Source organism: Elaeis guineensis, chromosome 12, assembly GCF_000442705.2.
Source record: "Elaeis guineensis isolate ETL-2024a chromosome 12, EG11, whole genome shotgun sequence".
NCBI lineage: Eukaryota > Viridiplantae > Streptophyta > Magnoliopsida > Arecales > Arecaceae > Elaeis > Elaeis guineensis.
The window spans coordinates 6,881,371-6,906,966 of record NC_026004.2 but is presented as its reverse complement, the minus strand read 5'-3'; the positions used below and the strand labels follow the sequence as shown (position 1 = coordinate 6,906,966).

At 37.2% G+C, this 25,596-nt stretch overlaps 2 protein-coding genes across 2 annotated transcripts; both read left to right on the top strand.

The window, feature by feature from the left end:
* Positions 1-5,385: 5,385 nt before the first annotated feature.
* Positions 5,386-11,751, top strand: LOC140852785 (uncharacterized). The gene is given in 12 exon segments (XM_073246301.1): positions 5,386-5,704; positions 5,707-5,902; positions 6,387-6,556; positions 6,559-6,956; positions 6,959-7,148; positions 7,151-7,335; positions 7,430-7,574; positions 7,577-7,822; positions 7,825-7,952; positions 9,413-9,443; positions 9,446-9,873; positions 11,422-11,751. Coding segments are annotated over 12 exon segments (2,547 nt in total). The 5' UTR covers positions 5,386-5,583; the 3' UTR covers positions 11,731-11,751.
* A 3,145-nt stretch (positions 11,752-14,896) lies between these two features.
* LOC140852786 (MLO-like protein 14) lies at positions 14,897-25,236 on the top strand. The gene is made up of 15 exons (XM_073246302.1): positions 14,897-15,355; positions 16,629-16,686; positions 16,887-17,128; positions 17,355-17,471; positions 19,410-19,470; positions 20,945-21,039; positions 21,258-21,332; positions 21,963-22,048; positions 22,712-22,761; positions 22,958-22,998; positions 23,092-23,256; positions 23,350-23,385; positions 23,592-23,659; positions 23,789-23,849; positions 24,589-25,236. The coding sequence occupies exons 1-15, from the start codon at positions 15,230-15,232 to the stop codon at positions 24,991-24,993; spliced, it is 1,686 nt and encodes a 561-aa protein (XP_073102403.1). The 5' UTR covers positions 14,897-15,229; the 3' UTR covers positions 24,994-25,236.
* The last annotated feature ends 360 nt before the right edge of the window (positions 25,237-25,596 follow it).

Sequence of the window (25,596 nt, the reverse complement as noted above, 5' to 3'; positions counted from 1 at the left end):
AAATATATTTTGATGAAATATATTAATGGTTGATATATTAATATTTTATCATAGTATATTTTATATGATTGACTAATATATTTTTATCAAAAATATTAGAAGTAGTTTTGGTTAATATATGTCCAGTAATCTAGGATTCTGATGAATATCAAATAGATTATTTATGGATACTTGATAATTTTTAATTATCAAATATAGTATACTAAATATAGCAATCTTAAATAATCGAAATTTAAATTATCTCGGGACAAAAATCACTAGTGATTTAGAATTATCAGACAGATTATTCATGAATACTTGAGAATTTTTAATTATTAAATATAGCATCTAAATATAGTAAACTTAAATAATTAAAATTTAGATTATCTTAAGATAAAGATCACTTGTGATTTAAAATTATCCCAGTGATCCTATTTCTTGAACACCATCTATAGTGGTGTGAAATATGGGAGGAAAAATTATAAGCTCTGTGTACTATAATATTTAGAATATAAAAATTTTCCATGATAATAAATAAAATATCAAAAAATACATTCTACTATATTTGATAGTCCAAAGTTTGTATTTTTGCATAATAACAGAGGAATCATTTCAAGGTTAACACATAGAAATGGATAGTGAAAATTCTGTGTAAGAGCTACATTTTACATTGTGTGACCTGAGAACAACTCTAAGAAAAGTCTGAAGATGCTGTATAAAATGTGAAAATAATATAAAAATAGATAGAAATGCTAATATATTTCAAAATTTATCATAAGGATAAAATTTATTGTTTCCATTTTGTGACCCAATAACCATTTTCTAAGGTCATTACATGAATCATCGGAAGTAAAACCTACAATAAGATCCAACTATCATTGGCTTATACGAACCAAGAATATGAAATATTAAAAATAAAAAGTTCGATCACAGCATAATAATAAATTATTGATAGCTTAATTGTCATGTTCCATTTTCCACATTCATAATGTTGGTCCCAGCATGGTTCTATGGACTTTGTATCAATAGACGGTGCTTGGTCTTGTCATAATTTAACGAACAATGAGCCGAGCTTGAGGCTATTTGGAATTATTATTACTTGTACAAAATTATCTTCGAACTCAACTTGTTTGGGTACGATATCAAATTCAATTTCTGTTTGAAAAAAATCATAATTAAATCAATCTCAAACCCTTAGATATTTCATGAAGCTGAAAATGTTTGGGTTAGTTTATCATTCATATTTTTAATTTAAGTTTGGCAGTTTCTAAATCAATCGAGCTTAATTTGATCTGTTATTAAGCCCAACATGCTAAAATATTAGTTTTATATAATATACATGCACTAAAATGAATGCCATGGCCGTACCAAGTTTCTCCATAAACCCTCGTAATAGTAATGTCGTTGTTAAAGCTTTTTATTTTGGATAATAATTATCAAAATATAATAATATCATTAATAAAAAATTATTGGCTCATTAAATCATATTAAATAAAAACTATTATATCAGTACTATTAAATTAATATAAAAATTAATGTTATTATTGATAATCATATTTGCCCAATGCATGTTGATAATGAAAATTATTTTTTTTTAATAAAAATTATTATTTTATTATTACTATTAAACAACAATAACAACAACAACAATAATAATAATAATAAATTATAAATAATTATAAAAATAGTAATAATAATAATAATAAAACTTATGCATTGGCTGAGTTTATTGTTTTTATTTTCTGACTGTTAGGCTCGTTATTAAAAATTTTATTTGATCAATAAAAACCCAAACAGTCACAGACGATTATATTAGTTGGCTATAAAAAGACTCATTTGGGAATTATCCTTCTTTGCCCATTTCTCCATGCCACTCGTCTTCCTGCAGCTGCACACCTCCTCCTCCTCCTCTATCTACCTCTCCACCACTCACCTCCTTGCCACCGCATGCCGCCTCCTTTGTTCTCCTCCACACATCTCTTTATCACTCGAGCCCACCACTGTACGCTACGCCCTTCTCCTTTTTTGCCCACCATTTCACCGCTTGGGCCTACCACTTAACTCTCTGTCGCCATATATTGCTCTCTTCCTCCTCTCCTCCACCACTCATCTTTGCACCGTCACATGCCGCCCTCTTTCTCCTTTGTCCTCAATAAAGACCTAAGCTCCCTCTCCTTTTCTTCCTCCTCTTCGATATTCAGAACATCCCAACCACCCCCCCACACCCCAACCCCCTCCCTTCCTCCTCCTATTCCTCCATCGTTGGTGACAACCCTGCCGCCCCACCCCGCTCCTCCTCCTCCACCCTCGATGCATGCCCCCTCTCCCAAACTTCTCCTCCTTCTCGAGCCTTCTCCAACTCTGCCACCCACCATCGTTGAGAAATCACAATTTGAGAGAGGAGGGATGGGGTGAAGGCTTTTGACAAAACAAAAATCTGACATATTTAATTTAATTATAGGACTTGCCATCCATTTTAATATTCAAATAATTTGGATCTTTGAGATATTTATCGTATCAGCCACACACATTGATGCTCCAAACTGATTGCTGATGGTGAAATTCAAGCCATCTATCTTTAATCTGACGATCAGAAGTATGTCAGTTATAAAAAGATTAAACCATCTTTTGAAGCATCATAGCAAAATCCTATGTTTAAAAATCCTCAACATACCATACTTTTTTATTTCTTATTGTATGATATTATTAATTTATCAAAATGTATTATTTTACAATATCGAGATATACACATATACTTCTATAACTTTGTATCAAGAATTCATCTTTAAAAAAAAAAAACAAAGCCCTCGTACCTATCATTGTCGCTAAACTCTAAAAAATTACTTAGTTAGGTGCCAAGTAAGTGCGCCTTGCCCTCGATGGAGAATGAATCTGTAAAAAATCCACTTATCGGATATGATTCAGGTCAGGGATTCTTTGATGCCTAAGTCAATTGAAGTTAAGGGAATGTTAGAAAAAATCATAGGAGCGAGAGCTTAATTAGCCTGCCAAAATTTATCCAATCCCCCTCTTACCTCCTCTTATATAGAGGTGGAGTGTTTGGTTGCTTTGTAACTTCCGTTCCTCAAAGTATAGAAATGTGAAAGTTATTGAACTCAATGTAGGTTTAGTTGGTGGTTATTTTGGCCCATAATTCTTCAATTATGAGTAATTAATACTTTCGTCATGCATCGTGATCATTCTGATCCCTACTTTCGGGTTGCAAATTAAGATTCTTCCTAATATACTCGACAGAGATCCAAATAAAACCATCAGTTAAATACTAACAAGATCGTCGGTTTATAAATAGGCATATTGTCGGATAGGTTCTTGAGCATTGCCAGTTGCATATCGTTGGACTTAACCTTGTTGATAAGTGTCCGAGTAGACCTGGCACTGTAGATGAGTGTCAAATTTAGTTGAATAAGATGGCTGGGATTCTTCCAAGGTTGTAACTCTATGTATTCACCCCAACATCTATTATATTGGATCTGCATTTTTTTCTATAAATATGGTGTTTTTATCCAATTTTTTAATTATTTTCTTGAGGTTTTGTTCAATAAATTATTTTCTGATGTGGATGATACTACTGATACTACTGACGTCTTGAGGACTTTGCTTTGTTAGATCTGATGAGGTTGGTTGTAGTTTTGTTGATGATCAGTTTGGAGTTATTTTTTTATCTTGGTTATTAGATCTGCTAGTTACTAGATCTGTTTTTTGGTCTTGGTTACTAGATCTGCTGATTTCCTGATGTCTTGGAGTTGTTTTTTGTCTTAGTCTTGATTAGCATGTCAATTTGGAGTTCTTTTTTGGTCTTGATCTTGATTAGCAGATCAATTTAAAGTTGTTTTTTATTTTTTGGTCTTGATTAGCAGATCAATTTGTTCTTTTAATTTTTGTTTTTTATGCTGGATGTCAAAATGCGCAGTATGGCTTATGCATAAAAGTTTATTGTAAGATTTGTGTAGAGAGGCTACGATGATTTTGAAATATTTTTTACTGATTTAACTATTTCTAACAGCAACAATTTTGGATGGCCTTCTTCTACAGGCAACCGATTGTTGTCATTTTGATTTAGTTATAGATAGAATACCAAATCTAAGCCTCTTCTTTTTTTTTTTTTTTTTGATGTTCTAACTGTTTAATTTTTTGATGGTTAATATAAACTTTATTTGTTGAAAAATTTCCGCTGTTATTGGAGCTTGGAGTGCATGCTGTTTGCAGCCCGAAAAACATGTCTCCTCTGGATTATGTAAGTATGATTTTTGACAGTTATATCACTTTAGTATGCTGCTTCTTAAGATTGTTGGTTGTTCAAAGGTTTCTGTTGAACATGGTCATGAATATTGCTGCCAAAACAGAAACATACTCATGAATATTGTATCTTCAATATCTTACATACTTTAGGCATTCATGAACTCATGTTATCGTGCATCAAACATGCACCAATGGAAGCGGTAAAATTGAATTCATGCGCAAACACGTACAAACATTTACCTTGATTATTCTTAAAAATTAAATTTATTTTAATTTTTATATTTTTTAATAAAAATCATAACATACAACAATAAACAGGTTAAACGAGTTGGATCGGATCGGTTAAACATATTATTTATCTAATAAATAAGTTAAATGATAAATATATTTAACGGATATCGAATTGGTTAAACAAGTGTTCATCTAATAATAAGTTGAACGATAAACAGATTAAATGAATTGGATCGGATCGATTAAACAGATTAACTGTTTAATAAATATATTAAATATATCGGATAAATATGTTAAATAGGTCGGATCGGATGATCTATATTAAATGGGTCAAGTTTAAATTTAAAATTTTGACCGATCTAATAAATAGGTTGGGTTCAATTTTATTATTTTCTGATTCAATCCGTATTTGATCCCATCCATTTATATCCGATCCGATCTAATTGCCACCTATAGTATGAACTCTAGGATTTTTCTAACATGAATAGTAGAAAGAAAAATTATGCTAGATCGAACAGACAGGAGACCATAGTAGACAGCTCATATCAACCGTCCATCACGGCTCCTGCTTTAGAGTTCGTGCGGAATGGCTGCGCATTATGATTTGTGCGTGCACATCGTCAAGCATCGATGACCGGACCGCAACCTGCTCGGCTCCTCAAACAAAATCCAGTCCTCTGACATCTTTGACACCATTCCCTCCAAAACGAACCGGATAAGATGCCGCGCTTCCCCTCGGGACTCCACCCGACCTCCATAAAAAATAGCAGCAGCCAGCGGGGTCTCCGGACTCGTTTCATCGTTCCCTCTAAATAATGTTCGATTGCTTCATACCCGTCAAAAAACTCCCAAATCTCTTTTTCCCTCCCATTTGACCATTTCTGTCCCTCCCAAATCTAGGGTTTCAACGCCCACATCAATCAGAGCTTCAAATCTCTCTGATAATAAGATCGGCTTAAGTTCCTTCGGCACCGGAATTAGGGATTCCAACGCCTCCCAGGAGAAAGCCGGGAGCTTTGGGCTCTCAAATGACTTTCAGAAGCCGAGAAATGAAGCTGGGGTTTCCGAGGTTCTTCGCGAGGAGCTCCGGAAGGAGACGGAGGAAGCCCTGGAATGGAGCTTGGTGTGCTCACAAGTCTGCGCCTTTGTCTCTACGAGGCTGGTAAAGCTCTGTGCCGGAGCGGGAGTCTTCCGATTGGTCGAGATCGTGAAGAGAGCCTGAAGCTCTTGGATCAGCGGTGGCGGTCGTGCTCCTTCCGCAGCCGTTGGATTTTTCTGGGATCGATGATGTGTCCGAGATTGTGAGGTCGGCAGTTGATGGACAGCTGCTCACCATTAGGGAGCTCTGTGCCGTGGAGCGGAGTCTCCGGTCTGCAAGAAGGGTGTTTGAACAGCTGGAGCAAGTTTCGGCCGCTGCAGAGTCTCCTGATAGGTGACTAGCTCTATCTAATTCCTGTCCTCAAATACTTATTTTTTGAATCAAAACTGCAACTTAGCTTTTTTGTTTTTCCCCACCAAGCCATATAAGAACATTTCATTTCCTCTAAATTAACGCAAAGATCTTACTTGAGCTTGGCGAATTACCTCCAGAAATTCAGTAACCATAATTCGTTCCCCCTCCCCCCGATGTCTTTTGTCGAGGAATTTAAAGGCGCTACCTTTGAAAATTTCCAGTAGCAGGAATTTTTAACTTTGCTGCAGTGAAAGGCGTAATTTTAATAATTCAAGTTACATGCACACAGCTTCTTCTTTCGTGTTAGATTTAGTAAGCAGGGTATCTGATTAGACTATGTGCAGCCCTGATTAGATTTTGGATGCTCATAGCTTTTCAGATCAAGCCCATTTCTCTGTTTTATTTATGTTCCTGATTTACAAGCAGCAGTTACATGATACTATCATTTGTTATTCCTGCACAGGTTGGCTCCTCTCCTTGATATACTCCAAGATTGTGATTTCCTTACAGATATAGCAAACAAGATCGGATTTTGTATTGACTGTACTCTCTCTGTAGTTCTGGATCGAGCTAGTGTGAAGTTGGAATCTGTTAGGTTGGAAAGGAAGCAGAACATGGAGAGACTGGAGTCTTTGTTAGGGAAATATCCATGAATGTTTTCCAGGCTGGTGGCATTGACAGTCCTCTGATTACCAAGCGTAGGTCAAGAATGTGTATTGGTATTAAGGCTTCTCACAAGTCTCTACTTCCTGAAGGTATTGTTCTAAGTTCCAGTAGCTCGGGAGCAACATATTTTATGGAGCCAAGAGATGCTGTTGAGCTGAACAACATGGAAGTTAGGCTTTTGAATGATGAGAAAGATGAGGAGCTTGCTATTTTGGGTTTCCTATCTTCCGAAATTGCATGCTCAGAAACAAAGTTCAGGCTTTTGATGGAAAAGATTCTGGAGTTGGATCTTGCTTCTGCCAGGGGTGCTTATGCCCTGTGGATGAATGGTGTGCGCCCAGTTTTCAGCGAGGGCCATCAAATATCAAGTCAAGTATATCTGCGGACTCTCTGTCAATAGATATTCAAGGTATTCAACATCCTTTGCTCCTTCAGCCTTCACTTAGAAGTTTGTCATCTATTTCAATACCAGAAGCTGGGAGCTCAGAAATGTTGAATAGGAGAGATGGGCTGATGGAGTCTGAAGATTTGCCCGAAGCTGAAACACCAGTACCCATAGACTCAGGATTGGATATACCACAAAGGTGCTTGTGATCTCTGGACCGAACACTGGAGGTAAAACTGCGACTATGAAAACCTTGGGTTTGGCAGCACTAATGTCTAAGGCTGGTATGTTTTTGCCAGCTAGAGGTAGGCCAAGACTTCCATGGTTCGACCAGATTCTTGCTGATATTGGTGATCATCAGGTAGTTTCTCTACCTTTTTTAAAGAGAAGATATATGTGTCTTAAGGTGATCAAATTTGGTTTTATTTCTGAAACCTGTATTTTCTGGATTGAAGTCACTGGAGCATAATCTCTCAACCTTTAGTGGGCATATATCATGCATCTGCAAGATATTGGAAGTTGCTTCAAATGATTCACTTGTTCTCATTGATGAGATTGGTAGTGGCACCGACCCTTCAGAAGGTGTGGCTCTTTCCACCAGCATTTGCAGCACCTTGCTGGTTGTGTCGATCTAGCTGTTGTGACTACCCATTTTGCGGACTTAAGCCGTCTGAAGGATGGCGATTCTCGATTTGAAAATGCTGCTATGGAGTTTTGTGTGGAAAGCTTGCAGCCTACATATCGCATATTGTGGGGAAGTACTGGTAATTCCAATGCTTTGAGTATTGCTAAGTCAATTGGCTTTGATCAGAAGGTGCTGGATCGTGCACAAGAATGGGTTGAGAGGCTAGCCCTGACAAACAAAGGGAACAGCAGGGTTTGCTTTATCAGTCATTGTTGGAAGAAAGGAACCTGTTAGAGGCTCAATCAAAGGAAGCTGCATCTGTTCTTTCAGAAGTTAAGAGGTTACATCTTGAGGTATTTTCTTATCATTTGCTAAGGCAATAATTGATTAAACCCATGAACAATCATTTTATAGTGAAGTCATGTGGTAGTTACCTATGTAGAATTGTCTCTAATGGTAGAGTAGGTTCCATCCCTTCTAATTGGTAAGTTTCACAAAAGGTTTGGGTCATTGCTTCTTTCCAGCTATTTTATATTTCTTATCACTGGATCTTCAATGTGCACAAGAGGTATCTTCATAAACATGATCATATCTATTTGATGGATGTGTTCAGTCTCTCAGATTTATTATGCCAACAAGATCAATTTGTTATTAGCTGGATGATCACCTTTGTCAAATTTTAGCTATTCTAATTTTAGCTTATTTACCTTTTGTTCCTTTCAACTGTTATTTTTTCTCATTCCCCCTCTTTTCTCTTTTCTTTCTTGTTCTCATCTTATACTTTTTCTCATTAATAAATTGGGTGGGTTATGTTAGACCCTATCCTTTAGCCTGTTGCTTTCAGCCAAGAAGAGCTAATCACAAGAGTCAAACATGAGTTATGTGGTGAGCCCAAAGAAATTATTAGATAGAGGGGATCCCCCACCGGTCATGTAACTAAACTAAATTAAATTCTGAAACAACTGAGTTGACATTGATTGTCCAAGTGATCGCCTTGAGCTTACTAAAATAATGCTTTCTCCCCTAATGAAGCCTAGACTCAATATGAAGAATTATTTACATGTAGTATTCCGAACGCTAAAACTAATCTCGATCTTAAAGAAATTCCTGCTGCATCACTGTTGAGCTCTGACTCCTGGCAAAATATCACTGTAAGGAGATTCTAGTATTGTACTAATAAGGAACATGTCCAGACAAATTCAACAAGGTGTCAGCAGCTATATTTCTTTAAGTTCATCTTTATGATGCATGAAGTTCATGTATCACCTGGCTCAATCCTTGCATTGATGGGAGTTTCGATATAAGGGCCTCTTTGAATAATCCTGCCCAATCCGTAGGATTGGAAACAGGATTTCTAGTATTAAAAGATATCAGGCCCAGCCTGGCCCACATCAACTAGTACTCCCCAAGCCCATTTATGGAGGGAGGGAGAAAAGACCTCTGCAAGTCCTGTTTTCGCCCTTCTCCCCCCTGCGACTCCTCCCCATCTCCCTGTCCCTCTCCACCATACCCCCCTCCTGTGTGCCTCAATCTTCTGTGCTAGAGTGCAGTGGAGAGGCCATATTCCTTCATAACTTCTAAATACAAGACGCCATTAGAGCATTGTTATGAATAAGAACTAAAGAGCGACACCATGCATGCTTTGAATCTGATTCGTTTTCTTTCCAGATGTTGGGTTCAAATTTTGCTGCTGTGTTGGTGTTGATTTCATTTGCAAAGTATCAATGATATGCCATATAAAAAGCATGGTTTTGCATCTTTCTCTAATGTGCTGTACCTCTGAATCTTCATATTGCTTTCTTGGATCATATAGATTCACTCTGAGGCGGAAGATCTTGATAGGCGTCTTCTGCTCTGAAGGCAAAAGAATCCCATCGGGTGCAACAGGAATTAAAGACTGTGAAGTCTCAAATGGATTCCATAATCAAGAATTTTGAAACTCAACTTAAAAATGCAAGTCCCGATCAGTTTAAATCAATGATTAGAGAAGCGGAGGCTGCTATTGCCTCCATTGTTGCAGCTCACCATCCAGGTGATGATACCCTATTTCAAAAAACAGACAGTCACAGTTCATATATACCACAAATTGGAGACAAAGTATATGTGAAAGGGTTAGGAAATAAGTTGGCTGCTGTAATTGAAGCACCAGCAAAAGATGACATTGCTATGGTGCAGTATGGAAAAATGAAGGTACGTGTGAAGAAAACAGACATGAAGTTGGTTGAAGGTAGCATGAAGGATACAGTATATTCTGCATCACACTTAAAAGTGCAGGTGTGTCGGAAAACTGTACTTCAATTATTTCTGGTTCATCCTTTTAGCTTAGCTTTTCTTAGATACCTTTCTTTTGATATAGTTAATCATTTTAACATAGACATTCTCGAAGAAAGATGGATCTTCAAAATTTGTGCTTTAGTTATGTGAACGATTTCCCCAACCTCCCTGCATCTTCCCTCTTAAATCCAGTGGATCGCTTTGATACAAATACAATGACCAAAAGTCATTGTTGTGTCTCTTGTACATGGTTCCTTCCACATCAGCCAATTCAAAACAATCAACTGATCCATTATAATCCCTCCAAACAATTTTTTAATCCTTTAGCACCAGAAATTCCTTTAATTGATGAGACCGTCTCCCAAAATTCCCTGGGAGCTTCTGTTTTAAGTTTAATATACTTAACTGTTATTTTAGATGCTTCTACAGAGAAATTTATCAGTGTTATGTACATTTCCTTGTATATGTACTCATGCTCCCCAGATTTGCAATAACAGTTGCTTCATATATGCAGATGCAATTGTTTTCTATACCTCAGGGACCTATATCAATGCATCATTCTTATATGTTAAGTTGGAATTTCAATGCATTGTCACACTGGTATCCTCATTTAGCTTGCATGCATCTGTCTTGCATACAATTGCACACATATATGTGATATGAGTATGCACAGAATTTGGACCATATTACTTCATATATGGATTATATTCTGCCTACCTTGCCATTTGTTAATTTTGTCTCTCCCCTTTGCCATCTAGCTGGACCTTTATATCTGTTCATGCTCTATGTCATATGTTTCAGATTTGAATTTGGTCTATTTGGTGACAATGTCAGGACTACTTTATAGGACTACTAATGTGAGGCATGTTAACAGTCGTTGTGCAGCCACTGAGATTTCTTCTCATTCAAATTGTGTCTTTTATAATGATCTCCATTCAGTAATGGTCTTTACTTCTTCTGTTCATGTCAGTGATTTCTTTTTTTTTTGGTGCATGAAACTTGTTTAGAAAATTGGACATACATAATAGAGAGCATATAATGCCTACGCACTTGGATATGGTGCTCGCATGGAACAAGAGAACTAGAATAGAGTATTTTTCTTCCTTAAACTCTCCCCTTCCCTTCCAAAATTCATTGGTTTATGTCTAATGTTATATGTGCTATATATCCCCTAGTTATGTCCAAGTATAATTGGTTTTCTAATTGGATATATACAATCCATGCATTTATGCACCACAATTTATTTTCATTTCCAGTTAGGTTCCACCATGATCTATTTTGGCAGGCCAATTAATATGTATTTTTTTTAGAAAATAACGATCATTATTTGAAATATTTACCTTCATGTTCTAATATCATGCATCTGACTAGGCACATAAGTATGTATTCGTCCTTTTATTAGTCAAAGCAAAAGCCCCAGAATGTTCTTCTACTTATAATAGGAGGCATCTGCTTGTGCTGTTTTCTCAGCAATGAGTCTTTCTTGATTAGCGACTGGCAAAGTTTAGAGACCCTCTATTAACTTTATTGGCACATGGGCTGCGACAGGATCAGGGACAATATTACAAGGAAGCTTCTGTGCGGGCAAACAAAGATGAGGTTTCTTTTGGGCCAGCTGTGAGGACATCCAAGAATACAGTTGATTTGCGAGGCATGCGAGTTGAAGAAGCATCCCATCATCTTCACATGGCCATTACTGGATGCAGGTCTAATGGGGTTCTGTTTGTTGTTCATGGGATGGGCACCGGTGCTGTTAAGGAATGTGCCATGGACATTCTCAGAAATCATCCTCGTGTTGCCAAATTTGAAGAAGAAAGCCCTATGAACTATGGATGTACCATTGCATATATAAAATAAAATGCCTTCTATGAGCTAAAATATTTTTTCTTTTATGATCCTGCTGCATGTTTTGGTAAAACTATGCTGATCTCCATGACTTTCAGAAGGATTGGTTTTGGTGTCTGCTGCCAGAGAAATACACCGAAACTATAGAAACATTTCAAAGGTACATATCTGGATAGCACCACATGGATGATGATTGCACTGATTGATTATATGAAATAGACACCCGTGCTGATTATGAGAAGTTCTTTGGTAGATATCTAGCTATCCGAAAAAAAAATGTGTGATCTACAAAAGAAGTGTGGAGGTGTTGGTTCATGATCTCTACTCTGTTTTTCCTTGAAGCTACTTTCATGATCTTCAAACCTTAGATCATAGATTTAAAGAGAGTAATAGACTCCTGTTGTATGATGAGTTACCAGAATTTTCCCTTCATTCTGCTTTGGCTGTTCGTAAGTTGAAAATGTATGATTCTGAAGCCTACATATCAATTGCTTTAATATCTCGACAAAAACTATATGGCAAAGCTTTCTGAACGATGTTGCCATCCAGGACTTCACAACAGTGATGTCAGATATTTAGCTGAACAGCTTTGAGTCCCTTGCAGAACGGGGGACATTCTAGTTGCCGTGTCTGGATCAAATCAGAGGGTAGGGAGATATTAAATTGACAAGATACCTCTACACCAAAGGAGAGCCTGGTGAAAATGATCCTCCATGGTGTAACAGACCTGTTAGGTTGTTTCAGACCCAATTTTTGCATGAACTGGAGTTGAAAATTCATCAATATATAACGTCATCATCAGAGCCTCCATCAAAAAACAAAGATCATAAATATGAGATGTATATTTGGCTAACATTTGTGAGCACTAGTCGGTAGGGTGGTCAAATTCTATTAGAGCACAGTGATATTACTGCAGGACAGAAGAATCCTGGTATGATCGGGAAGCTATGGTAGGCTGAGATAGTTTTCTTATTTTTTGCATGCCAATGAAATTTTGCCCACCAGTTTGGTGGGCCTCATCAGTTTGGCTCCCTTTATGAGAGATTATTGATGATGGGCAAGAAATTTGGGTGCATCCCCTAGCAGACAAGCTACTAGTTGGATGAGCGATGGAAAATAGCGGGTCATGGTCTCAAGTGCATTATCTCTTACCTTGCACACCGCGAACATGTTGGATCCTAGAGTTGTCTCTTGTCTCTTTCTGCATCATCCATGCTTGGTTTCCTTTGCAATTAACCATGCATGTGTTTTGTTTCATTTTCCTACAAAATCACGATTTTTATTGCTGAAAGATTAGGAAAAAGAATTAGGATAAGTCACATAACATGATCCATAACAAACCATAAGTTCTACAATGACCTGCTTATATATTTCAGTCATTCACCATGTCAATTAAGGACAAGGAGTTGCTACATGGGCAACACGCTTACAGCCACACCTCTCCTCTCCCTAAACAAGGTTTTAGTTTGAGCATTGAATAATTGAAGTTATGCCCGAATCTGAATAGATAATCCAATTCGGCCTCGGGTCAAGTTAAATGGATCAAACGGTTTAAGGATTGCCACCAAAGTACTCTGGCAATTTATATCAGTCTTTCTTTCCATCTTGTCCAATTTTGCTCCTACCAAAATTGTCTACCATCAAATATACCCATGTGAGAATCAAATATGAGGTCATCATTTTGCCGAAATAATTGGAGCTATCTCAAGAAAGTCTCAGGGTTCACATGGCCCGCTCTCTCGCTGGCGTCTACCTGAGATGAGTTACGTGTCCAAGCTAAATTATATGAATGGTGATTTTTGTTGGGCTTTATAATTAGCTTCATATTCTTACCAAAAAAATCATTCAGAAATAAACAAATAAAATGTGTCCCATATCCGTTGCATGCATTACGATATGGGAAATGTGACGTCCATTTTGAGCCACACGATTTGGGAAGAGAGCACGTACGATAGCGACGTTCCAGCCGGATGAGTTCTAGTCGGCTTTCCACACCAACCAAACCAAAGATACGTGGAGGTTCGTTTGAAACCATGCGCACTGGCCCGGGCTCAAGTCCCCATCTTAGATAACAGCTAGCCTTCTATTGTCAGTTGTGCTAATTTTCCAATACCAGCACAATAAAAAGGAGAACAACTTAGACCACCTAAAAAAGAAAAGGCTGACTGTGATCTCACTTGAAAGAGATATGAACGCGTCCACATCAATTGCATTAGCAAACACATATAGTCTATAAGTTAATAGAGTGGTTTTGCCAAGGCAACATGGAGCATTTAAGTGATGCGGTTTATTTGTATGTGAGCTCTATTATTGCATTACTAATTATGCAAGTGATTTAGATGTTGGCTAACCAACTCTCCATCTTAAGTCATTTCTTTGATCATAGTCATACCAAGGATTTTGAATAGCAAATTCTTGAAGATACGAAACACTTTCAAGAATCATGAGACATAATTTCCTGAATTATTTCAAGACAAGACAAAATGCTCAAATTGATCCATAATCCATGGATTGCTTCGTCCAAAGCAAGTGGTTGGTCTAGACCCATCTCCTGCCATTCATTTACCTTCATTTATATCCTCCATATCTTTGGCTCCAGACTGAAAATTTGGATTTTTGCAAAGCTAGACTTAACAATAAGATTTAATTAATTATAGCTGAAGACTTTGAGACAGCAAACAAAATTCAAACAACATCTGACTTGTGCCGTGACCTGATATCATTGGGTCGGCAGGGCTTTTTCTAATGGAAGGTGGAACGCTGCCCATGTTAAGAGCTAGTACATAGTGCCATGTGAATCCTAGCGGCACGATGGGCAAATACTAAATTATAGTAACTTTCTTTTTGTCCTCGATTCCTTGTCCAAGGGAGTGAGAACAGGTGTAAGCCCAGGTTGACTTGTGAGTGGTGAAGCTGACGGCATCCAACAGTTCCAGACAAAACACCTGCACTCTCTCCTACTCCTCTCTCTCTCTCTCTCTCTCTATCTGTCTGTCTGTCTCCGTGTCAGAGAAGAGATCTGCGGTGGAAGTGGAACCCGGAATCTTATTTCTTTTTGTTTTTTTTTTTAATCTCTTTTTTTTTGTCTGCAAGCTCAAGTGGGTCGGTTGGGCAATGCCGGTCTCGGAGAAGAGTTTTTGGGTCTTGTTCTTGGCCCTGCAGTTCTCCCGTAGGAGGGTTTTTTTGGTGGGGGAGGGGGGGAGCTGCGATTATTGTCTGGGAATAAAAATAGGTCAAAGTTGCGACTTTTGGTGTGGGTTTAGCTGCGGAGTTTAATAATGCTGTGATTTTGGGGGAAAAATGGAAAAAAGCTGCGATTTTGGATATATAATTTTCTTGTTCTTAGCTGCGGTTTTAGGTTTTTGAGGTATTAGAAGGTAGAGGGCCTTCTTAAGCTAGTTTGGTAGGAGGCTAGTGAGGGGAAGAGGAGAAAGACGGATACTGAGTCTTGCTTGGTCTTGTAGAGCTGCAGTTTGATGCCTTAGAAGCCCTGCAGAAATTAGATATCTAAATGGCAGAACGATCAGAAGAAATGCGATCACTGGCACTGACTCCCACATGGTCGGTGGCCGCCGTGATGACAATTTTTATTGCAGTTTCTTTGCTTGTGGAAAGATCGATTCATCGCCTAAGCAATGTAAGTGGTTCACTAGTCATGCTTTTGAATTATTCTGTTTCTTGGATTTTTATTAGATTGGATGCTCTGTCTATCCTGGATTCTTGGTCAGTGGATTTTTTCAGCAATTTTAATGTTTTATCATTTTATGTGTGATTTGCCTTGGTTATTGAAGTCGGAACAGAGAAAATGCCTTTGTTATTGGAACTTCAAGGCCAACATGAGCATGTTAGTAGTTTTATTGAAGTAATGCTCCTTTCCTTTCAGAAAAAGATCTGGTTGCTAGATTTCCTTCTTTCTATTTTTTTTTGCCTTCTTTTGAGGAGCGGGAATTGAACGTTCATCCCACCGCTTTATTGCCAAAGAATGCTAGATTTTTAGCATAGTTCGTTCGTCTTTACAGTTGAGTTATTGGAATAACCTTCTTCAATGTTGCTTTCCTGAACTGAGAACAAAGATCTGAGATGTCTTTCTGTGCCCTAGGTTTGAAGTTCTTCCCCTCACCTGTTGCAATATCTGTGAAAATATCTTTCTTCCAAAGATTTTTTTAATTTTTTATCTTCAATTACGAACCAGGATTTGTTGGATCTGATGTAGTAAATGATGGTATGATTCTTCATCTTGGTTATTTTTTTGCAAATTACATTTTCCTTGAAGACATTTTCTAATAATCTCTTTTGCTAGGTCAGAACTTGGGATACTCTATTTTTTTCATTTATCCCAATAGAAGTTTTTCCCTCACAAAAAGTCACAAAAAAAAAAAAATCAAGGAACTCAAACATTATTCTGTTTCTACATGATGCTATACATCCACCTCGTGTTGCATTCTATTACAGACTCAATGTCTTATCATCGCATTCTGTAATTTATTAGTTATTGTTTAGGCTTACTTAGTTTATTTATTATTTAGTGGGTCAGAGGTAAGAAATGCTACAGCGATGTATTAGATTGTCTTGTGTTTGGTATGTTAGATTTCAAGATTTTTTTCCCTTATGGTCTAAGGATACTTTCATTTAGAAGAACTCATGATCGCTGCAATACAACATGGGCATGCTAGCTAATATCAGTTATGATGAAAAAAATCATCTTATTGTAACAATCAATTTGTTTATTCTTTGCCCCTAATTTGAATTATAAGACCGACCACTGGTGCAATATGCTTTAATTAACATGCACTGAAATCATGGTCCTTTTTCAACCTATTACTATCATAGCCTTGGACTAGAAAAGTATTTTCTACAGGCCTCCTCCATTTGTTCAAGGAAAAGCTAACTGTGTGTCATTTTTTTCATAGTGGTTGAGGAAAACTCATAGGAACCCACTTTTTGAAGCATTGGAGAAAATGAAAGGAGGTATGCAGTTTTTACTCAGCAGAGGATCCTTCAGGTTTTCTGACAAATGAATCTTATTTACTTCGATTAATCAACAAAAAACAATTGCAAATATATAAAGCTGCAATTCTCCCTGCCCCTCACATATTTGCCAGGTAGTGCATGCTCTTCTTATTATCACAAAGCTTTATTGTCTGACACATTCATCTCCTGTGCTGCAGAACTAATGCTATTGGGCTTTATATCACTGCTTCTGACGGCCACCTCAAGAACAATTTCAAATATTTGCATCGACTCAAAGTTCTATGATGGTAATTTTTCTCCATGCACAAAAGATGAGGTCGAGCATGCCACAGATGCAGAGAACGACCCGCCTGAATTTCAGGAGAGACTAATGGCCTTTGTTCTTCACCATTCGGTTAAGAGGACACTGTCTGAAGTCAATCAGAAGACATGTATGGAGGCATGTGATTGAATCCATTATATTATCAAGATCTTATCTGTTACAGATCAAATTCTATAACTTGTACTTTTCTCATGTCATTAAAAACATCACCATTCATAGTTATGGTTTGAATTGTTCTATTTAGAAGCCTGCAGGCACTAAGCTTCAATTATTTTGGTTAATCATAATTCTGAGCCATCTTTATTACATATCAAAAATTAAAAAAAGAAAGTCCACTGTGCAGGGTCATGAGCCATTTGTATCGTACGAGGGTCTGGAACAGCTTCACCGGTTTATATTTGTCATGGCCATAACACATGTATCCTACAGCTGCTTAACAATGTTGCTGGCTGTTGTTAAGGTTTGCAATTAAGATGCCTCTCTGATTATCACATTCAACAAAATTTGGCAGTCTAAATGTAGCATCTTTAAATCAGATGATCAAAAGGTTTTTTTTATCTATTAATTGCATATATTTTTTATCCACATACATTTCCTTTTATATTTCCTAAACCAAGCATTCTACTTTCCTTTCATCCTGTTCTCTAACTTCATAAGTCATGTAGTTGGTGGTATGAGCCCCTGGAGAATGATGTACACTGAGAAAGATGATTATATGATAAGGCAACCAGGCCAGTGTTTTTATGTCTCTAGATCAAAAAAAGATGATCCTATGATTACAGGAGGCTTTGTTTACAAATTCATGCCATGAATATGGTCATTTTTATACATATCTATGTTAAAAAAGAAGACTCTAGACTAGGTTGTGGATGAGCAAAATTCTTATTGAAGATTAGTGGGATTTGCATAACCTTATGACAAAGATGAAAATGCCCACACCTGCATTCATAATTCTGCGCAAATAAACTTATATTTTTGATATTACAGTTTAATTACATGTGTATTAGTCTTCATAAGCAACTTAACTTGGGGGCACTGAACAAATTTTTTTTTTTGCCCCTTCTTTTTTCAGTTGTCACTTGCTGGTGTTTTCTGCAATTTATTTCTCTTTCAATCTTGCAACATTCACCAGTCTGTCATGCTATGCATCTTGTAGTAGTGGAAAGATTGGCAGCAAGGTTTACCGAAATGGTATTAGGCTCATACCAGCTGACAATCGGTTTGGTATAGTACTGATATGTATTGTTCCGAGCCGAGGTGTATTAGAGATGAAAGGTCGAGAGAAGTAGAGGGGGAGAGGGAGAAACCCTAACCCTAGAACGAGGAAACTAGGGGGGAGAGACAAAGGGGAGAAAGAGGGAGGGGGAGAGGGGGAAGAGGGAGGAGAGGGAGGGGGGAGAGAGAGGTGTATTGAGGTAGAGGCACAAGTGTTGGCATTGATCAAGGGCGATGACATTGTCTTCGACATTGTTTGAGAGCGATGGAGGAGAGGAAGGAGGAGAGAGAAGGGGGGAGAGAGAGAATGAGAGCTTATAGAGAGAGGGGAAGGGAGAAGAGGGAGGAAGAGAGAGGGAGGGAGGGGGGAGAGCGAGGGGTTTACTTTGTCAGTGGCAGTAATCAGAAGCCCCAAACCCCTAACCATCGATTGGGCTTGGAGATGTTCACGAGGGCCTCCAGGCATTGATGAAGGGTGACAGCGTCGGTTGACATCGGTTGGTGTTGAAGAGAGGGGGAGGGGGGGGGAGAGAGAGAGAGAGAGCAAGAGCAGTCGAAGTAGCCGAAGGAAGGGATGGGGTTTTTATAAGCCAAACCATCCTGATTTCATGTTGCTTCAGTTCGGTACAGCTTGAACCACCAGTTTGTGTCAATTAGCAAACACTGGTTGGCAGCTTAGGTTCACTATTAATGTATTCTGGTCTTTCATAAGGAACAAGATACGTGCCATGTGAAAATCTTCATTGCAATGCAGTTACAGTTATTCTCAACTGAATTTGCAGCGGTGCAACCAGTGCTGCTACTTCCTTTCTCTACTATTTTGATTTAAAACCTTTTGCCCTGAGCTTTGGATGGTTTAAACTATGGCATGTAACTACATACAAAGAACTTGCTAATTTCATGTGTACTATCATTTATACTTCTGTCTGATTTTCAATTATTTCTTGCTTGAGACTCAACAGTTGCTGCTTCCATCATTTGCCAGGATACATGTGTGACTAAGTGTAGGATCCCTGTCAAGTTTATGATTTGAAACCATGCTACCATCATTTTATTGAGCAACAGCAAAGTGCACTCAGTATCTCCTTATGAGAAAAAAATATCATAGTTGCAACGGTCTTCTACAAGTTCAGATCAATGCTTTTATAGGGGCCTAAAGTGGTACGTTCTATGTTATTCTCAGATACATACATGGAGAAAATGGGAAGAAGAGGCTCATCGAGAACAACATGATTCATATTCTGGTAAGTATTTTTAACAGTGTCTAAAATACTGGTGGTAAAATCTTCTAACAAAATGATAGACAGTCATAATATTCAAAATGTAATTTATGATACTTTAAATAAATCAGTTAAAACTGACAGATGGCGAATTGATGTGACAAGCACAAAAGCACAGCCATAACATACTAATAATCTACATCAACGGGCATGTTAGCATTATCGTGAGCCTTATTTTGATTTTAATTCTAGACAAATATCCGACTAAGAGGAAGGAACAGCATATGTTACATTTCGGTTAAGGATTTTCCTTCGTAGTCTTATCTTGCTAAACCATATGAAACACTTTGAACAGATGAAGCATTAACTGTATATATGAGTTCGTTGCTGATTGTATAGAACAAAGTTTAATTAGTTAAAATTAATTAAGCGTTAGCATTTTTCTTCAGCCTTTTGCTTATTGCAGCAAGTAGGTTGACAAACATGTGTTTCATCTGTCATAGTCTGTTTCCGGTCAAGAAAACAAAACACTTGGATTGCATGCTTATGTGTCAGAAAATATTGTTGCAAGTGGTATTTCCTAAGAGTCCATATTTGTTTTCCCAAGTAATTTTGATTTCTTTGTGAAAACCTCCCATCACGTTGCTAAATCTAAGATTATCATGTTTGTTGGAATACTTCAAAAAATTGCACAAAGTTGAATAGTAGTTCCCTATGCTCACCCGAAGCTCAATTGGGCCTTTCTGTGTCAAATCGCCATCCTTCGCTAGATAAAATTCTTGTGGATGCAATAGCCATCAAAGTTCTCTGGAGTTTGTCCTCATGTTGATTATTTATTTCAAGCATTATTTGTTGGGACTAAGAATGACTATCTTTATCTCATTTGAAGAAATGGCCAGATCTTATAGAAGCAATTGCTACAAAGCGTAGGGATCATATAGAATGGAAGTGTGGTGCTCTGGCATCACATTGTAATGTATTATCATGTAATGCATATTTATTTCATGACATGTTGATTTTTTTTTTTTTTGGTCAAGAGTCCATACCTACCTTGAAGGCTAGTGGAAATTGCCTGCAAATGAAGTTATCATCCTCATAAGAGTGCTTTGGAAATTGTCTTTTGATATGGATGGCATCATGGCATGGATGTTATTGTTTCATTGCCTCATGATTGGTGGAAGGTTGTCTCACAGAATATTGTGCCAGTTCTCTGGTTCAACCACCAATTGTGCTACTTTTTTCACTTGCTTTTGAAAATCTCCTTCGACATAATGCTTCTGCTATCAAATGGTGATTACCTGGATTTTCTAATTCAATGACTTTTTCATGTATTCAAGGCATTGTTTGAGCTTTTTGCTAGTTGATGTCCTGGGAGTACTAGGAAAATTCTGTTTCTTCCATCTGAAAGACAAAAACAATTTGGAGGGTCATTGGCAGTAATTTTTGTTGTCCTCTGATTTCTTCAATCATCTTTATCTTCTTGTTTATGTATTGACAGAAATCACCAGAACATTGACAATGAGAAGGCAGTCAACATTTGTAAAGTTTCATTCGTCAAGTGCTTGGATCAGAAACAACTTTGTTGTTTGGATGGTAGGTTTAGTTATGTTCGTGACAGTAGTCTAAAGTCTTAGATGATTTGGAAGCCATAGAACAATGTCCTGTAATATTGTAGAGAGAGCAATCAGAAGAAAATAATCACTTTTGGAAATATTAGGCACATAATGTTGCTTAAATTGTTTTTCTTTCAAATTTACTGTTTGCAAACAACAGTGGTAATGAGAGTTTGATTTATCATGTTTTCTGTGCAGACCTGTTTTTTCCGTCAGTTTGGACGATCTGTTGTACGAGCAGACTACCTTACCCTCCGCAGGGGTTTTATATTGGTATGTCATCTTCTTACTAGTGAAGATGCTTGGTGGCAGTTTTATATTGGTATGTCATCTCCTTAGGAAGTTAGTTTTGCATATCAGATTTTCAATACTTTGTCGATGCTCATGCTCTTTTTATTGTCACGATAAAGAGAAATTTCTGAGGCAAACTGGTCTCCACTGTTCCCTTAATTATTTTCCATGAGATTGAGATTGCACCAATCCTGGAATAGGACTCAAGCATATCTTATATGTTTCTTAGTTTTGTTCCGTGAAATTATATTATCTGCTTCTATCTACTTAAGCATATCATTTGGTAATATGTACTTATTCAGAAATATTTGGTGTTACTTTTGGTCATGTAATTCCTTTTAAATATTTACTGTTTGGTCTAAGGTAATAGACTATCTCTCCGCTATTCATTTACTGAACTATATCCATGGTAAGCCAAAGAAGATATAGGAAAAGAGAAGAAAAGCTTCAAGATTCTATATTGCTTTGGCATGTCTCCTGGTTACTTGGCCTAGAGAGCTTTATATCACATATCCTGAAAATGGAAGCTTTTATCATTTCTGATAAAGATGAGCTGGGCTTATTGAAGTCTAATCTTCTATATTGAATATACACCTTATTTATTTATGGCAGAACCACCATCTTACACCAAGATATGATTTTCATAGCTACATGATACGCTCCATGGAAGAAGAGTTTAAGAGGATTGTTGGTGTGAGGTAAGTTGTAAATTGTTGAGATATTACAATTTGGCACAAATTTGGTTGGAGTACCTTTTCTTGTACATCTGTTGATGTTCAAATAAAACAAAAATGCAGACTATTGGATCTGTAGTTTCTTTAATTTTTCATGTTTACCTCTGAAAATCATCCAACATTTCCATTAGAGCCACAGCCAACCTGGATATTGGGTATTCTTCATCTTTCTTCCATGAATAAATTGTAAATTTTCAGTTAGCCGTTTTGTGTTTGAGGTATTGTTGGGAATACTAACTTTTACATCATTGAACTGGGAATAATCTAAATATTCTGCCAGCCAGTTTATAGTTTCATAAAAAGAAAAGATAAATTATTACATTTCACATCCTGATTAACAGTTGATTCAGTTGACTTTGGACTTGAATCACTAAAATTTTGGACATATTTCTCAGTTTTTGATGCATGATTTTTGGAGCTGGATCCATTAAGTTTTTCCCATATTCTTTCCTGGCTTTTTTTTTTAAATAAAAAATTCAGCATATTTCTTATTGATCATCTCTAACAAAACTTTGAATCATGTGAATAAAGTCAAATATGTTGTTTCAGTATTGTGTTGAATTATCAGCTTCCTTCATAAACTGCCATGTGTCAATTAATAATTCTGTTTGTTCCTTGCTCTTGCAGTGCACCACTTTGGGGTTTCGTTGTTGCTTTCATGTTATTCAATGTAAAGGGTTAGTTGTGTTCTGCTTAAGACACATTTTCTCAAATTTTTCTCCTTCTGTGGTGCCACAAGGTTCATAATCTCCAAATATAAAGAAAAACATTTTTTTTCTTTTCATTTCTTTCACTTTGGATATCTCAATTTCAATTTGGCACTCACCTTAATTTCGCAGTTGTTTATTGTGACAAAAACCACTCACATTGCAGGTGCTAATCTTTATTTCTGGATAGCCATCATTCCTGTCACTGTGAGTACCGGATTGCAGGGTTATCTATCTATTGATTAAGAAATATTTCAGATTTAATGCATGATTCTGATATTTACTTGCCTGCTTATGCAGCTCGTGCTTCTGGTTGGTGCAAAGTTGCAGCATGTCATTGCAACCCTGGTATTGGAGAATGCTGGCTTGAGTGGATTTGGGCCTAGATTAAAGCCTCGAGATGATCTTTTCTGGTTTAAAAAGCCAGAACTCTTATTGTCTCTAATCCATTTCATTCTTTTCCAGGTTAGTTTTTCTTCTTCCAGTCTTTTGACATGCAAATCTGATCTAGATGGCTTTACTTAGAAAATATTGTTTTTGAATTGTTCATGTCTGCAGAATGCATTTGAGTTGGCTTCGTTCTTCTGGTTTTGGGTACATTTCTTGGCCTCTCTTCACTTTTTTCCTTCCAACATACCAGATGCTTCCACTTGGAGTATGTTATATATCATTGATTACTCCATATAGATAGCTGGTTGTGGAACTCTTGTTGGGACAGATAACAAACACGACTTTGCACACTGGCTACATTTGAGCTTACATCTGCATGAAACTGATTGTGTCATCTTATTTATGGACAGTGGCAATTTGGATATAATTCCTGCTTCATCAGGAATCATTTTCTGGTATATGCTCGCCTTATCTTGGGGTACGCTAAAGCAGTAACATTAATATTTTATAACAGTTGAAATGGGTTTGATGTGAAATCTTCAACAATTAATAGAAAGCTCTCGGATGATTGATTTTTTTCACTGGCTAAGACTCTGCTTCTGTTCAGGTTCGCTGGGCAGTTCCTCTGCAGTTATAGTACATTGCCTCTCTATGCATTGGTCACTCAGGTATTAAATCATAAAGTGCTTGTTAAGTTTTCAGTTCTGGTCATTAACTGCTTTAGCTATGAAACGAATTTTTATGAGAATGCTGGTGGCTGAATCAATATATGCACAAAAATTTAAAATTTCCAACTAGAGCATTTTGGTAATGAATGAAGTGTAACTTGCAAAGCAAAATGCTGGGTTGTTTTGGACAATCATAGTAATCATGGTATGATGAGAATGCCATGAGAAAATATTGGAACAGTTGAGGGTATCCAGCTTGGCTTTGCATAAAATGGCAAAAAGGTACTAATATTAAATTACAGATCTGGCACTTGTTCCCGTTAATTGTAGGTGGTAAACTGCCTATACTGACTCTAAAAAGAACTGCCTCTAAAATAAGCAAGTCCTGATAAATATATACATGTATAAAGCTTTATGCCCTGTCAATCTGCTTTATCCATCCAATTCTAATAACCAATTCTATATATACATGCATGGAAGGTTGACTATTATAGATCATGAACAAGATAGGTGTATATTATGGGATAATCATCGTATATATTCATTTCTTTACTGCCATTACTTTGCTGAAATTTCAACTAGAGATACTTGTGGAATCTTCCAGATGTTCATTTCAATGCACGGCAATTGAGTTTCTACTCCTTTTTACTCTTTGTACTTGCCCATCGGCTTGATGATAGAATTGTTGGAATTTTCCATGTGGTCAGGTTCTTTTTACTGATTAGTTTCATTTCGCCAGATGGGTTCAAACTATAAAGCTGCACTTATTCCACAAAGAATCAGGGAGACTATCCATGGATGGGGAAAGGAAGCGAGGAAGAGGAGGAAGCACCGGCGTGGCATGGATGATTCAACAATTCATACAGAAACAAGTACAGTGTGTTCTATTGAAGAAGATGAGGAGCTGCTTATGGATCCCTCTGTTAACTCTTACATAACTATTGAGTTGCAACCAACATCTACCACTACTGCTACTGTCACTGATAGCAACCACTCTACCATTGGTAATGGACATTCTAACCATAGTGGTGCTGAAGCACCTCTTCTCCAGTCCTCATTGTCTGTACCTTCGTCTCCAGCTCAGTCACAACTTAGAGGAAATGGGATTTCACGGTCAGTTTCTATGCCAGTATGGAGGGGATGAATAGAATACACATGTAAGTGTTCGTATGCTGGTTAGGATTGTAACCCATCTCTGTTAAACTTTAATGCTCAGCTCTGCATATAACATGATTTCAAAAGAAATGACAGTTACAAGAATCTTTTGATAATTCTGTGCCCTGAGGCTCCTTCCCTTGTCATTTCTCAACACACTTGTTTGTGAATCCAAAACTGAATTCTTGTACAAAAGAGAGAGACAAAAAGAATGAACACCTCTTATTTTCAATTCTTCCTGTACATCCTTGACCTCAAGCTGTGTTTTATCGTAGTCGCAGCCTTTCGCCATCAAAGGCATATTTGTGGAACCCAAGAACCATGAGATGTATGGTTGATGTTATCCTAATTATGAGCGAGGACTTGCTAGTGTTCTAAGCGTAATAAATAGTTTGTCTTCAGTAATGTCCTTATTGATCAGGATGGACTGTGAATACCATCTAGTAAGGGGTGGTATGCTCGGTTAAATTAATAAATGTATTCGGTTATGTCCTTCAGTTATGCTAACTTTTCTCCCACATTTAATGTGGACAAAACACGATACATGGGTAAGTAGTAACAAACTTCAGGACAAAAAGGGAACACGAACGGT

Excerpts from the sequence above, each read along its gene's own strand:
- LOC140852786 (XM_073246302.1), top strand. The coding sequence starts at position 15,230 with ATGGCAGAACGATCAGAAGAAATGCGATCACTGGCACTGACTCCCACA. Across the intron at positions 19,471-20,944 it reads ACAACATGATTCATATTCTG|AAATCACCAGAACATTGACA; the intron begins GTAAGTATTTTT and ends ATGTATTGACAG. Across the intron at positions 22,049-22,711 it reads AAGAGGATTGTTGGTGTGAG|TGCACCACTTTGGGGTTTCG; the intron begins GTAAGTTGTAAA and ends TTGCTCTTGCAG.